Below are 12,649 nucleotides of genomic sequence, written 5' to 3' on the forward strand. Positions count from 1 at the left end.
TTTTTTTTGCTGGAGTGCAGTGGCGCAATCTTGGCTCACTGCAACTTCCCCATCCTGGGTTCAAGCAATTCTCCTGCCTCAGCCTCCCAAGTAGCTGGGGCTACAGAAGCACGCCACAACACCCAGCTAATTTTTGTATTTTTAGTAGAGTTGGGGTTTCACCATATTGGCCAGTATCATCTTGATCTCTTGACCTCATAATGCGCCCACCTCGGCCTCCCAAAGTGCTGGGATTACAGGCGTGAGCCACCTCACCTGGCCCCGTTTTCATTCTTATCAGAGAGATAACAACATACACATGTGGAGGTTGACGCCTCTATTTAGAAGTATCTATGAGTTTTGAGGATGGAAACTAACACTTTATGAAACTAGCACTTAATAAAGACCTACTGTGTCTCTGGCACTGTAAGTATATTATTTCAGTTAAATCTTACTTAGTGAGGTAGGTTCTATTATCTTCTTTTTTAGACAAGAAAATTGAAGCTCAGAGAAGTTACGTAATTTTCCCAAGGGCACACTGATAATAAGCAGTAGAGATGGGATTCAAGCTGCTCAAGTTTGCCTAATTTCAATGCTTAAAGCCAAAGAACATGTCGGCAATTACAATAATGTCAGTTATGTCATTCTAAGTTTAAAAAGCTTCTCGGCAGGAAGAAAAGGAGCTGTCACTAAACTCATGCACTCCATTCCACAGGAAAAAAAAAATACAGCTATTCTCTCAGGCCCGAACTTTCTTATAGTTATGTTAGATTAAGGTCAATGAGAACAAACTTAATTATTTGGCTTCTCTTTTGATAGCTATAATTTAATGTGAATGGTACATTAGAAGTGATTATGAGGACAGCATAGCTGAGAGTAGGGGAAGAGAGAAAAAGAACACTTTCAAAAGCATACAGTTCTGAGTTAGGCAGTTAGGCATTTAATGTATTGGAGAACATTAAATGTTTTTTAATCTTGGATGCACATTAAGAGCATCTGGGGAGCTTTTATAAAATCCCAATACCCAGGTCCCACTTAAGACCAATTGGAGTTGCTGGGAATAGAATCTGGACATGAATAGTTTGTAAAAGCTCCCCAGTTGATTCTACTATGCAGTTGGGGTTAAGTGCCTTTGAAATAGTCCTTCACACTTGTGGGTCCAGGAGGTTCTAATGCAGTTTGTGTATAACACAGTCATGTGCATGGGGATGACCTTGACTTATCAATAAAAGAACTATGTTTACAAAGTACTATGTGTTTCCTGGGACCTAGAAATGTGTAATATATTTTGGGAAGATTTCCACTAAAGAAGACTAAAATTTTTGAAGCTTAGCACTTGAATGAACCAACTTTATTTGAATTCATTCTTTCAGAAGATTTTGTTCTATCAATAAATGAGGCATTATGTGGATAAATGAGGTATTGCCTTAACACAGAGAAACAGTCAATGTTAACCAAATTAATCCATGCCTGTTTAGCATTTATTTTGTGAGATAAATTTTAGGACATCTCCTGGATTTGCACTGATTATACACACTATTTGATTTGTTCCTTATTCACAGCATCTAGTATGTTAACTCTATGCTTAAGATGCTCCCTGGAGGATTTAATGGGCATGAGAATCTATTGTCATTCAGTGTATGACAGGCTGCAGTTAGAACTTTCCAGGTTGCACACAGTGGCTCATGCCTGTAATCCCAACACTTTGGAAGGCCGAAGCAGGTGGATTGCTTGAGTCTGGGAGTTCGAGACCATCCTGGGCAACATGGCTAGACCCCATCTCTACAAAATATACAAAAATTTGCCAGGTATGGTGGCATGCACCTGTAGTCCTAGCCACTCAGGAGGCTGAGGTGGGAGGATCACCTTAGCCTGGGAGGCGGAGGTTGCAATGAGCCGAGATTGCACCACTGTACTCCAGCCTGGGTGACAGAGCAAGATCTTGTCTCAATTTAAAAAAAGATAATAATTAATTAATTTAAAAAAATTTAGGCTGGGCACATTGACTCACTCCTGTAATCCCAGCACTTTGGGAGGACAAGGTGGGAGGATCACTTGAGGTCAGGAGTTCAAGACCAGCCTGGCCAACATGGTGAAACCCTGTCTCTACTAAAAGTACAAAAATTAGTGAGGCATGGTGGTGCACACCCGTAGACCCAGCTACTCAGAAGGCTGAGGCAGGAGAATCACCTCAGCCCAGAGGTGGAAGTTGCAGTGAGCTGATATCATGCCACTACACTCCAGCCTGGGCAACTGAGTGAGACTCTGTCTCAAAATAAATAAATAAATAATTTTTTAAAAATAGGTTTTTTAAAAAAGAACTTTCCATGCCATGGAGACTTTACATATAAAACCCCAGAAAGACCTCATTCCATTCCTTTCTACTTATGTGATCTTGGACAACTTACCAACCTCTACAAGCCTCAGTTTCCTCAATTGTAAGATGATAATAGTTGCTGGAAGAATTAGAAAAAAATTTAATATAAAACACAATAAATGATGTCTATATTTTAATCTCTAAAACAGATAACTTATGGGATATTCATTATTCTACTCAAGCCAGACTAGCTTCATCTCTGGATGAGTCAAATATTTCAACAAATAATCTAACAATGAAAATATTCATGCCTTAAGATGAATATGAATCTCTGATGGCCCATTATTTCAAACCATATTTCATTTAACAAGAGAATGTGACCGGTCGCTAAAATTTGTTGTAGTGGTTTGGGGCCTGTAACATAGCTTTTGTTCCTATAAAGAAAATGTTCTATGCTTCCAGTGCACAGTTTTGCATTTTGCGCACCACATTCAATCTGTCACAGAGCTCAGAGTTGCTGATTTGGGTTGTATTGAAATCTTGGATAATTGCAAAGATGCAAAGAAAATCTCCTGAAGCAGTCTCATGATTGCTTATTATTGATCATTTCCTAGTTGCTTGTGCACCTGGAAGAGTGATGATCCAAGAAGATCCCCCTGGCCACCTGTCTGTGACTTGGTCCAATGTAGATCTGGGTGACTACTATGTGGCCTTTGTGAAGAGTGATGATGGCTTGGAAGTCCACTGCAACACATCTCTCACTCAGTGCAATTTCTTATCTGAGTGTGGCTTCACTTATTTTATTAGTGTTTTTGCCTATAATAAGGCGGGGCAAAGTCCTTTGGGTGACATATTCAATTATACCACAGGTAAGTCCCATTTGATGCTTGTCAAGGGAGTTCTGAGATCACTAACCTCAGCAGCAGAATGGATCACCTATTGCAGTAACTGACCTACCACCTGGGAGCCATTCTAGGGCCAAGTACAGCAAGTAATCTCTTATCTCACATTCTTTCCAGAGTAGGGAATTTTGGCTTTGTGGACCCAAGCATAACAAGAATGCAGGGTTTAGGAGTGAAAAGAGGAGAAGAAATGTAATTGTTCAATCTTGCTCTGAAAAAATCCACAAAGATGTATTCAGTGAGTGTTCTAACATGTGCTGCTGCCAAAGAGGAGGCAGCGCCTCTGTTTCAGGAGGTCACTTTTTCCCTGAGACCAAGACAGACGTACAATGGCCACGATGCTACATGATATGGAGGGCTTTGGAATAGGACACCTGGGTTTACACCCTGACTTGACCACTAATTCATTCCTTCAGTGGGGACAATGATATCCATCCACCTTGCTAGTTCCTTAGTATTCTCCACTGCAAAATGGGACAAATCATGAGAACATGAATGTGAAAAGGTCTTGTATGTGATAAAGCGTGATGCAAATATTTTTATTGTTGTTGCTATTATTCTCCTCCACTAGGCTTGCTTTTTTTTTTGAGAGCGTCTCACTCTGTCACCCAGGCTGGAGTGCAGTGGTGCTATCTTGGCTCACTGCAACCTCTGCCTCCTGGGTTCAAGCAATTCTCCTGCCTCAGTGCAACCTCTGCCTCCCAGGTTCAAGCAATTCTCCTGCCTCAGCCTCCCAAGTAGCTGTGACTGCAGGCATGTGTCACCACACCTGACTAATTTTTTGTATTTTTAGTAGAGATGGGGTTTCACTTTGTTAGCCAGGATAGTCTCGATCTCCTGACCTTGTCATCTGCCCGCCTTGGTCTCCCAAAGTGCTGGAACCACAGGCGTGAGCCACCATACCCAGCCTAGGCTTGCATCTTGTACAAGGCAGGAATTATGTCTTATTTTATTTATCTCTTCATCCTCAATGCTTATAATAGTGTGATCAGCATATGGGAGATGCTCAGGTTTTGAAGGATGGGTGGAGTGATTTAAAGTTGAATAACTGCATTACAAAGAAGAATACTCAAACATAATTATATAAAAGTCTAGCTGAATGACAGTAAATTTTGCCAGTACAGGGGATCTAAATCATTGGCTTTTTCAGAATTTGGAATAAGAGGCTATTGACAAGGTCCTAACACAGGAGGGCCCTCCAGAGTGGCCTTGAACTGGATCTTGAAGAATGAATGGGAATGTATGTGAGGCAAGAGCATCCCAGTGAAACTCCAAGCTGAATCAGACATTTGCCAATGGGGTTCTTTAGAGTCTCTTAAGACCCACCTACATATGGCAGGCACAGTGGCTCATGCCTGTAATCCCAACACTTTGGGAAGTCAAGGCAGGCAGGTCACTTGAGGTCAGGAGTTGAGACCAGCCTGGGCAACATGGAGAAATTCTGTCTCTGCAAAAAATACAAAATTAGCCAGGTGTGGTGGCATGCACCTGTAATTCCAGCTATGTGGGAGGCTAAGGCATGCAAATCACTTGAACCCTGGGAAGTGGAGGTTGCTGTGAGCTGAGATCACACCACTGCACTCCATCCTGAGTGACAGAGCAAGACCCTGTCTCTTTAAACATAAACAAGAAAAAATTGCATATATAACTATAATCCCCACCCCCTAGCTTTATTTGATTTAGTGTCTAGAAAGGCTGACAGAATGTGAGAAGTTAGACTACATAAGATTTTGTCAGGCAAAAGAGGTGAAAGTCTTTCCAACAATCTTCTCTGCATAGAGAATGAGGGTGCACGTGGCGTGGGGAATTGAGGAGTCTGGTGGGGCAGAAAGTCAGGGGAGCACAGCTGAACCTTACAGCCTGTGATGGCCTTGAATGTCATGCTGAGGATTTACCCTCTTTACAGTGGCAAATAGGCCAAGACGACCTGGACAGACCCATAGGGGGTCACTGTAGTCATTAGGGAGGACAGTGGCAGAGGCTGCGGGCATGGGAGGTCAGGACTCAGTGTCCCCCTGGCTGCATTGCTCTTGATGGGACCACCATTTTCCCTCTGCTCCTGCTTTCAGCTCCCTGTTGCCCTAGTGACATTAACCCGGTGTTGGTGTCCAGTGACAGAGTTGAGATTGTCTGGTCTCCTGTCCGTGGTGCCGAACTCTATGAAACCAAGGCTGTAGATGGGTACAACGTGGTTGAGTGCAATGACACCACTCCTGCATGCACCCTTTCAGCTCTAGAGTGTGACACCAAGTACAACATCACTGTGTATTCCTTCAGTGAAGTCCGAGGCAGCAATATGTCATGTACTCCTCAGTTCATAACCACAGGTACGGCACAGCTCTCATCCCACTCACTGGTGTCTGAATGATTCACCCAGCTATGAGCCTCAGGATGGGCATTCAGGGAGACCAATAAAAAAGTTAAATGCCATTAATCAATATTTATGGGGACCAATAGACCCCCTGTTGTATGAAGGAGAGGCAGAGGAGAAGGCAGAAGAGGAAAGTGGAAAAACATGAAAACAAAAGGGGAGACGGTGGGGCGAGTGGAAGGTTTTGCCAATGATTACCTCAGCCATTCAGTTCCTCCTATCTTTAAGGAGCCTGCCTGTACTCACACCACGAAGGTTTTTAGATGTGTACCTTATTTACTTTCGCTTTTGGAGTTCACAATGCTCTTAAACATTTTCCAGCTAGTTCAATACTGCATGAACCCAATGCCCTGTGTTCACGTCAACAGTTTTCCACACACAGGCACTATGATTTTGGCCTGCATACATGGCGTGGTTGAAAACTCTGATGATCTCATTGGGGGGTAAATCAACTTTAGACCACATGGCACGTGTGATATTTTTGACTCATGCTGTTTCAATTAATACTCTAAAATCTCTTAGCTCCTTGCAGTCCTGAAATAAAAAATGTTTCAAGGGATGCATTCTCCATGATTAACGTACACTGGCGATCCACTAATGATGTTGCTACTTACACGGTGACTGCCCAGGGGGAGAAAGGACTGTATCAGTGCAGCAGCGTGGGAGAGTCCTGCACCATGGGGGGCTTGCCCTGCGGCTCAGTGTTCTCTGTCACTGCTGTGGCTGAAACACAGGCAGGACGGAGCCTGCCCAGCTACAGTGTGCCCCTGGAAACTGGTATGTAGCAACCACCAGCCTGAATGTTGACTTTGGTGGGGTCCTTAGGAAGTGTTTCAAGATGTGAACTTCCTTATTTAATCTACCCTTACTGCACTAGAAATACATTAAACTCAGAGACATGTCAGAGTCCCAGTCATAGAAAATAAAATTTTCAATATTTTACAGGTTCTGTAAAATATCCTCAAGACTAGTACATCCATTCGCTGGCATCAGAGAAGGAATACTTACTCATTCTGCAAAACATTTATTTGGATTCATATTCCCCTATGATATAACCTATCAAAACAGCTAACAAATGAACAGCCACCTCAGTTGGGTTGTTACTTCTTTGGCTCAGCCCTTTCAAATTTTTCTCTTTAAAAAATGCTTTCTGACTTTCAGTTTCCTGATAGGTAAAGGGGAGATAATGGCCTCATAGGGTGGTTATGAGTATTAAATTGACTAATGCTGCTTTGCACTCAGCATAGTGTCTGATGCATAGCAAGAGCTCCAAAAAAGAAAACGATTATTACATCATAGCATTGTGTGTGAATGAAATGTGGCAAATCACTTCAAGCCTTTGGACATCATTTTTTTTCTTATAGTGATATATAGTATTTTGGACTGTAAAAGCTGAAATACCTAAACAAAGAAAGCAGCAGTAGGATAGAGACCATACAAAATACTGCATACATGAAGAGGTTAGGTATCCTATATTCTGGGTAATGGGTCCCTGAAAAATCAAGATGGCTGTGGTATTGTAGGCAGCTAAGAAATCAAGCTTTTATATTGGTGATGTACTATGAAATTTACAAGAAAGGCAAATTGTACTTAATTGCTAATGCTATGAAATGTTCTATTGGGAGAAGTGAATGCAACCGTTGCTTTGAAATTTGCAATCAGAGTTGGTGAAGATGGGGACAACAAAGGATTTCTTTCTTATTCTGAAAAAAGAAATGGTGGAAACTTTCAACAGCCAGTTGGTGCAGTGAATTCATGAGGAAAGCACCCGCACTATACAGTGAATATCACATGACGCATCAGAGGAAATGAACAAAAAAAGGAAATAGAAAGTTTGGGGAATGTAGGATATTGAGTAAAACACAGGCAAAATACCATTCCTTGTCATTTCTCACAGATAATCTTCGATGGAAATAAATCTCCAGTTCTTTTTCTTTTATCCCATTTCAGCACCATGCTGTCCAACCGGTCTGACAGTGACTCAGATCACCCAGTCAGTAATCAACGTGAGCTGGACTATTGGGACAGTGGCTCAAACCCATGTTGCAGTTCTGGAGTCACACACTGGACAGTCTAAGTGTCACACTCATCAAAACCACTGCCTCCTGGGATGCATCACATGTGGCATCAATTACACGGTGACATTAAAAGCAATTAGCACCACCGGGTTGGCTGCGGATTGCTCCTCCCAAAGTTATTTCTCTAGTAAGTGAATTCTAGCTCTAGAGTATCAGTAGGGACTTGACTATTGTGAATCCAGGCATAAGCCTTTCCTCCTCATCTAAAAAGATGCTGCATCTCTACCTAGTTTAACTTATAAACTCAGATTACCTTCTAAAATGGTTATAGTTTTCCCTTTGACTTAGAACCTCAAAGCTTCAGAGGCTTCTGATGGTAGGTGGTGAATTAACTCTCCTAGTAACAATATTTATGTTTGCTTTTTCTGAAGGGACCATGTATCTTTAGATGACACAGCTACCCGCAACACAAAGTAACTCAGCCTGGCAGAGTTTACTGAAAGCATTAGAGCACACATTTTATTTGGTTTGCATTTTTTTCTTCTCATTATTATTATCCTACTACCTCTCTTTTCTAAGCTTCTTCAGCTCCTTCAATGGTTTCTTATTTCAACAGGCAAAGAGATCAAAGACATCTGTCTACTGACAGTATTGTACCTTGTTCTTCACAAAGACCAAAACCATTAGGGAATAGCAGGGGAAGGTAAAAGCAGTGCAAGCTTACCAAATGAGATTTCTCTTGCATGATTCTAATCCACTGAAGCGGCTACTTATAGCATGGTTTTGAAAAAACTTGTGAGGATGCTTCTCAGGCTTAAGGAGAAAGTACAATGATCAGTTACGCCTGCCTGGGGCATGAGATGCAAGCGCTGGAATATAATTTTGGCATCCCAGAGGTAGTAGAGTCTTAACGGAAGTCAAAATTAGACAGGGCTTCATGGTTTTTTTGGTTTTTGTTTGTTTGTTTGTTTTGAGACGCAGTCTCACTTTGTCACCCAGGCTGGAGAGCAGTGATGTGATCTTGGCTCACTGCAACCTTCACCCTCTGGGTTTAAGCAATTCTCCTGCCTCAGCCTCCCGAGTAGCTGGGATTACAGGCACCTGCCACCGTGCCTGGCTAATTTTTTTGTATTTTTAGTAGAGACAGGGTTTCACCATCTTGGCCAAGCTGGTCTTGAACTCCTGACCTCATGATCCACCCTCCTTGGCCTCCCAAAGTTCTGGGATTACAGGTGTGAGCCGCCATGCCCGGCCAACATGGATTTTTATAAGCTGTGTTGCCTAATCTTCCCTGATTCTGTCTCCTCATTGAAAAGACAGGAACGGTAATATTTTCCTAGTGTATCCTTCAAAGTCATTTTGAGAATCAAAATAAGTCATAATGTGAAAACATTCAGAACATGCTACACATATGTCAGCTGGAGTGTATTTCTTTTGACCATTATCTTGTATTAGATTTACTGCCTAAGTTCTCACCTTGAGAGCCAGTTCTCAGAATACGGCCTATTGCTTATTCTTTACGTAATAAATCAAGTAAGCCTGATTATAATAACTTTTTAAAATTATACAACAGGATCTTTAACTTAGTTACTAAGGAATCCATTTGGTGTCCTTATTGGCCCCTAATGTGTGGCTTGCTCAAGGTATTTAGAAAAGGATAAAAATACAAATCAACTACAATGGATGAAGTGTGAACCAGCAAACTTGGTCACTGGCATGTTGTATAAATGGCTGCACCCAAGGTGTCATGCTACTCAGCTCAGCAAAATTGTTTTTTTCAATTAGGGCTAAATGCAGTTAATTATATTTAAGTTTAATCCCACAAAAATAAAATGAAACTAGGGCACTATGAAGGATCTTGACAAGGATGCTGTGCCTTTGACTCACAGTTTGAGTCATGTACAATATGTATCTGCCAATGTGTGGACCTTTCTGACTCACCATTGTTCTATATTAAAAATTCATACCACACACCACCTTCACACATGGATTTCTTTCTTTCTTTCCTTCTTTCTTTTTCTCTCTCTTTTTCTTCCTTTCTTTCTTTTTTTCTTTCTTTCTTTCTCTTTCTTTCTTCCTTTTCCTTCTTCCTTTCCCTCCCTCCATCCCTCCCTTTTCTTCCTTCCTCCTTTCTTCCTTCCTTCCTTCCTATTTCTTGAGACAGGATCTCACTCGGTCACCTAGGCTGGAGTGAGTGCTGTGGAACAATCATAGCTACTGCAGCCTTGAACTCCTGGGCTCAAGCCATCCTCCTGCCTCATCCTCCCAAGTAGCTGGGACCACAGGTGTGCACTACCACAACAGGCTAATTTTTTTTTTTTTTTTTTGTAGAGTCAGGGTCTCCCTATGTTGCCCAGGCTGGTCGCAAATTCCTGGGCTTAAGTGATCCTCCTGCCTTGGCCTCCCAAAGTGCTGGGATTATAGGGATGAGCCATCATGCCCAGCCACCCATGCATTTCTGATTATGTGGCCCACTATAATCAGAACTTGAGTACCCCTTCAAATCTTGCTCTGACCTAACCAGTAATTAATCCTGTTATGTAGAATAGTTCACTTATATTTTTTTCCTGCAGTGATTAAGGCCATGTTTGGATGATGGTGGAATAAAACAAGTGATTTTGTGTTTGTTTATTTTTATTGCCTAGGTGCCTGCTGCCCTTTGGGGGTGAAATTATATAGGTTGGGCCCTAACGGCATCCGAATCTACTGGCAAGCCTCCAGGGGCTCTGCCAATTACAGCACTGACCTCTATGGCTCCAAAGGCATTTTCACCTGCACCCCAAGTGCTGGCCTCAGTTTCTGTGATGTCGCTGAGATACCCTGTGGGGATGTATACACTGTGATGGTCTCACCAGTTGCTGAAACAGGATTGAAGCTTACTTTCTGTCCAAAAAAAATATATTCAGGTAAAGCAAGTTATGACAGTTTATCGAAAAGTAACCCTGAATTCAGATCTGTGAATTCAGAATCAAAGCAATCAAACTTATTTGCTATGTAGGAAGAACACAGAGGGCATGAAATTTTTTTTTTTTTTTTTTTTTTTTTGAGATAGCGTCTCGCTCTGTCACCCAGGCTGGAGTGCAGTGGCAGAATCTCGGCTCACTGCAACCTCCACTTCCCAGGTTCAAGCAATTCTCCCACCTCAGCCTCCCAAGTAGTTTCGAATACAGGCACCCGCCATAATGCATGGCTAATTTTTGTAATTTTGTAGAGACGGGGTTTCACCATGTTGGCCAGGCTTGTCTTGAACTCCTGACCTCAGGTGATCCACCTGCCTCGGCCTCCCAAAGTTTTGGGATTACCAAAAACTGGAAGCGTGAGCTACCATGCCTGGCTGAGGGCATAAAATTTCTACACGGTATAGGCAGATTCTGGCTGTGGATGACCCCAAGCTTCTTTGGAATTGTGATGCTTTACTATTATTTAATTTAGAGATTATCTTCTCTGTTCCACTCTCCCCCTTCCTAAAAAGGAATAGATACTCGCTGCTTAACTAGTGAAGCAAATTTAAGATGATTTTCTGCTTTGAGATTTAGGGATCAATTTTTAACGTAGTCTTATTGACAATATAGACATCCTGGGATGTTGGAAATTAGAAGACTTGAACTTTTATTTGCACAGACTGAGAATTATGACTGAGGAAAAGTTAGAGGATTAAAAAAACGAATTTACGAATCACAAGCCAGGCTTGGAAATATGAGTGGGCGGGCAGTCTGTGATCACAAAACATGGCTGTCAGCAACTGCCATCTCACCAGAGCTGGCAGGAAAACATTAGCAATTCTCCTGCTCTGTGTTCCAGCACCTTCTGCTACCTTGCCCAGGGCACAGTCATATATTCCTAGAAGAAAAGAGATGATGAAGCCCTAGAATTTTGCAGGTGGACACAGGAAAAAAAAAAGAATAAATATTGGCTCACAAACCTTTACTGATAGCCAGAATCTAAAATTCCAATGATATGTAGGTGACAAGAGGTTCAGATGGCCCTTGGTGATGGAAGGAGGCCAGTTCCTCCCAAGGGGGTATTCTCATTGTCTCTGGCTGTCATGCTCTGATTCTTTGGTTTTCCATTATTTGGTCCACAGGACAAGTTGGCCCAAGGCATAGTCCTATGGGAAGGGACAGGGATAGGTTTCTGGAGTAAGGATGAGCTCTTAGGAAGATAAGTCTACCGCTCAGTAACGATACTGCCTTATATCTGCATAATATTTTATAATTTATCGAGTGGTTTCATATTATATATCTCATTCAATGCTAGAATTATGCTATGTTGTAGGCTCAACAGATTTTTTTATTATCTCCACTTTATAAATGAGAAAACTTAAGCTCGGAGGCTCCCAAATCTCTGTCTACAACTCTTCTCCTGACCCCTAAATCCATATTCAAATTTGATACCTCCAGCTGGAGGTGCCCCTGCATTTCAAACCCCTCAGGGCCAAAAGGAACTCCTGATCCTCTGCTGTTTCTGATCTTCCTCCCATCGTCCTTGTTTCAGGTACACTAGGTAAAAACTCTGGAGTCAACTTCCATCTCCCTCACCCTCCATATCTAAGTAGTCTCAACTTCTTGTCCTGGTCACTTTCATGATGGTTCCTAAATCCACCTTCTTCTCTTCATTCCCACAGCTACTGCCATGCCTCAGGCCCTTACCACCTCTCCCCTAGACTACTGCACTGGTCCCATCTCCCTTTCCTCACTCCAGCCTCCATACTGTTACCAGAGTTGTCATTCCAGGACACTGGTCCAATTGTGTTGCTTTTATGCTTCCAGATCTTCAAAATCTTTCCATTTCCCCATAGGATAACATTCAATCCTCTGAGCATGGTGTTCAAAGTCCCTTATAATCTGTCCCTTATAACCTGCACTGTTCAATAGAAATTTGAGTCACGTATGAAAAATTTAATTTTCTTGTAGCCGTATTAAATAAGTAAAAAGAAAGAGGTGAAATTAATTTCATAACACATTTTAGTTAACCCAATATATCCAAAATATTATCATTTCAACATCTAATCAATATAAAAATTATTAATAGATATTTTATATTTTTTCTTTTTTTTTTTTTT

The 12,649-nt window shown here is 41.8% G+C and overlaps 1 protein-coding gene across 1 annotated transcript in view; it reads left to right on the plus strand.

The window, feature by feature from the left end:
* The window catches only part of FNDC7 (fibronectin type III domain containing 7), a 30,059-nt gene that overhangs the window by 10,214 nt on the left and 7,196 nt on the right, over window positions 1-12,649 (plus strand). Inside the window, exons 6-10 of the mRNA XM_037728106.1 lie at window positions 2,911-3,165; window positions 5,268-5,525; window positions 6,092-6,346; window positions 7,520-7,774; window positions 10,233-10,493. Coding sequence (XP_037584034.1) covers window positions 2,911-3,165; window positions 5,268-5,525; window positions 6,092-6,346; window positions 7,520-7,774; window positions 10,233-10,493 — 1,284 coding nt within the window. The remainder of the gene's footprint in view (window positions 1-2,910; window positions 3,166-5,267; window positions 5,526-6,091; window positions 6,347-7,519; window positions 7,775-10,232; window positions 10,494-12,649) is intronic.

The sequence above is a fragment of the Cebus imitator genome, unplaced genomic scaffold (assembly GCF_001604975.1).
Source record: "Cebus imitator isolate Cc_AM_T3 unplaced genomic scaffold, Cebus_imitator-1.0 Scaffold256, whole genome shotgun sequence".
NCBI lineage: Eukaryota > Metazoa > Chordata > Mammalia > Primates > Cebidae > Cebus > Cebus imitator.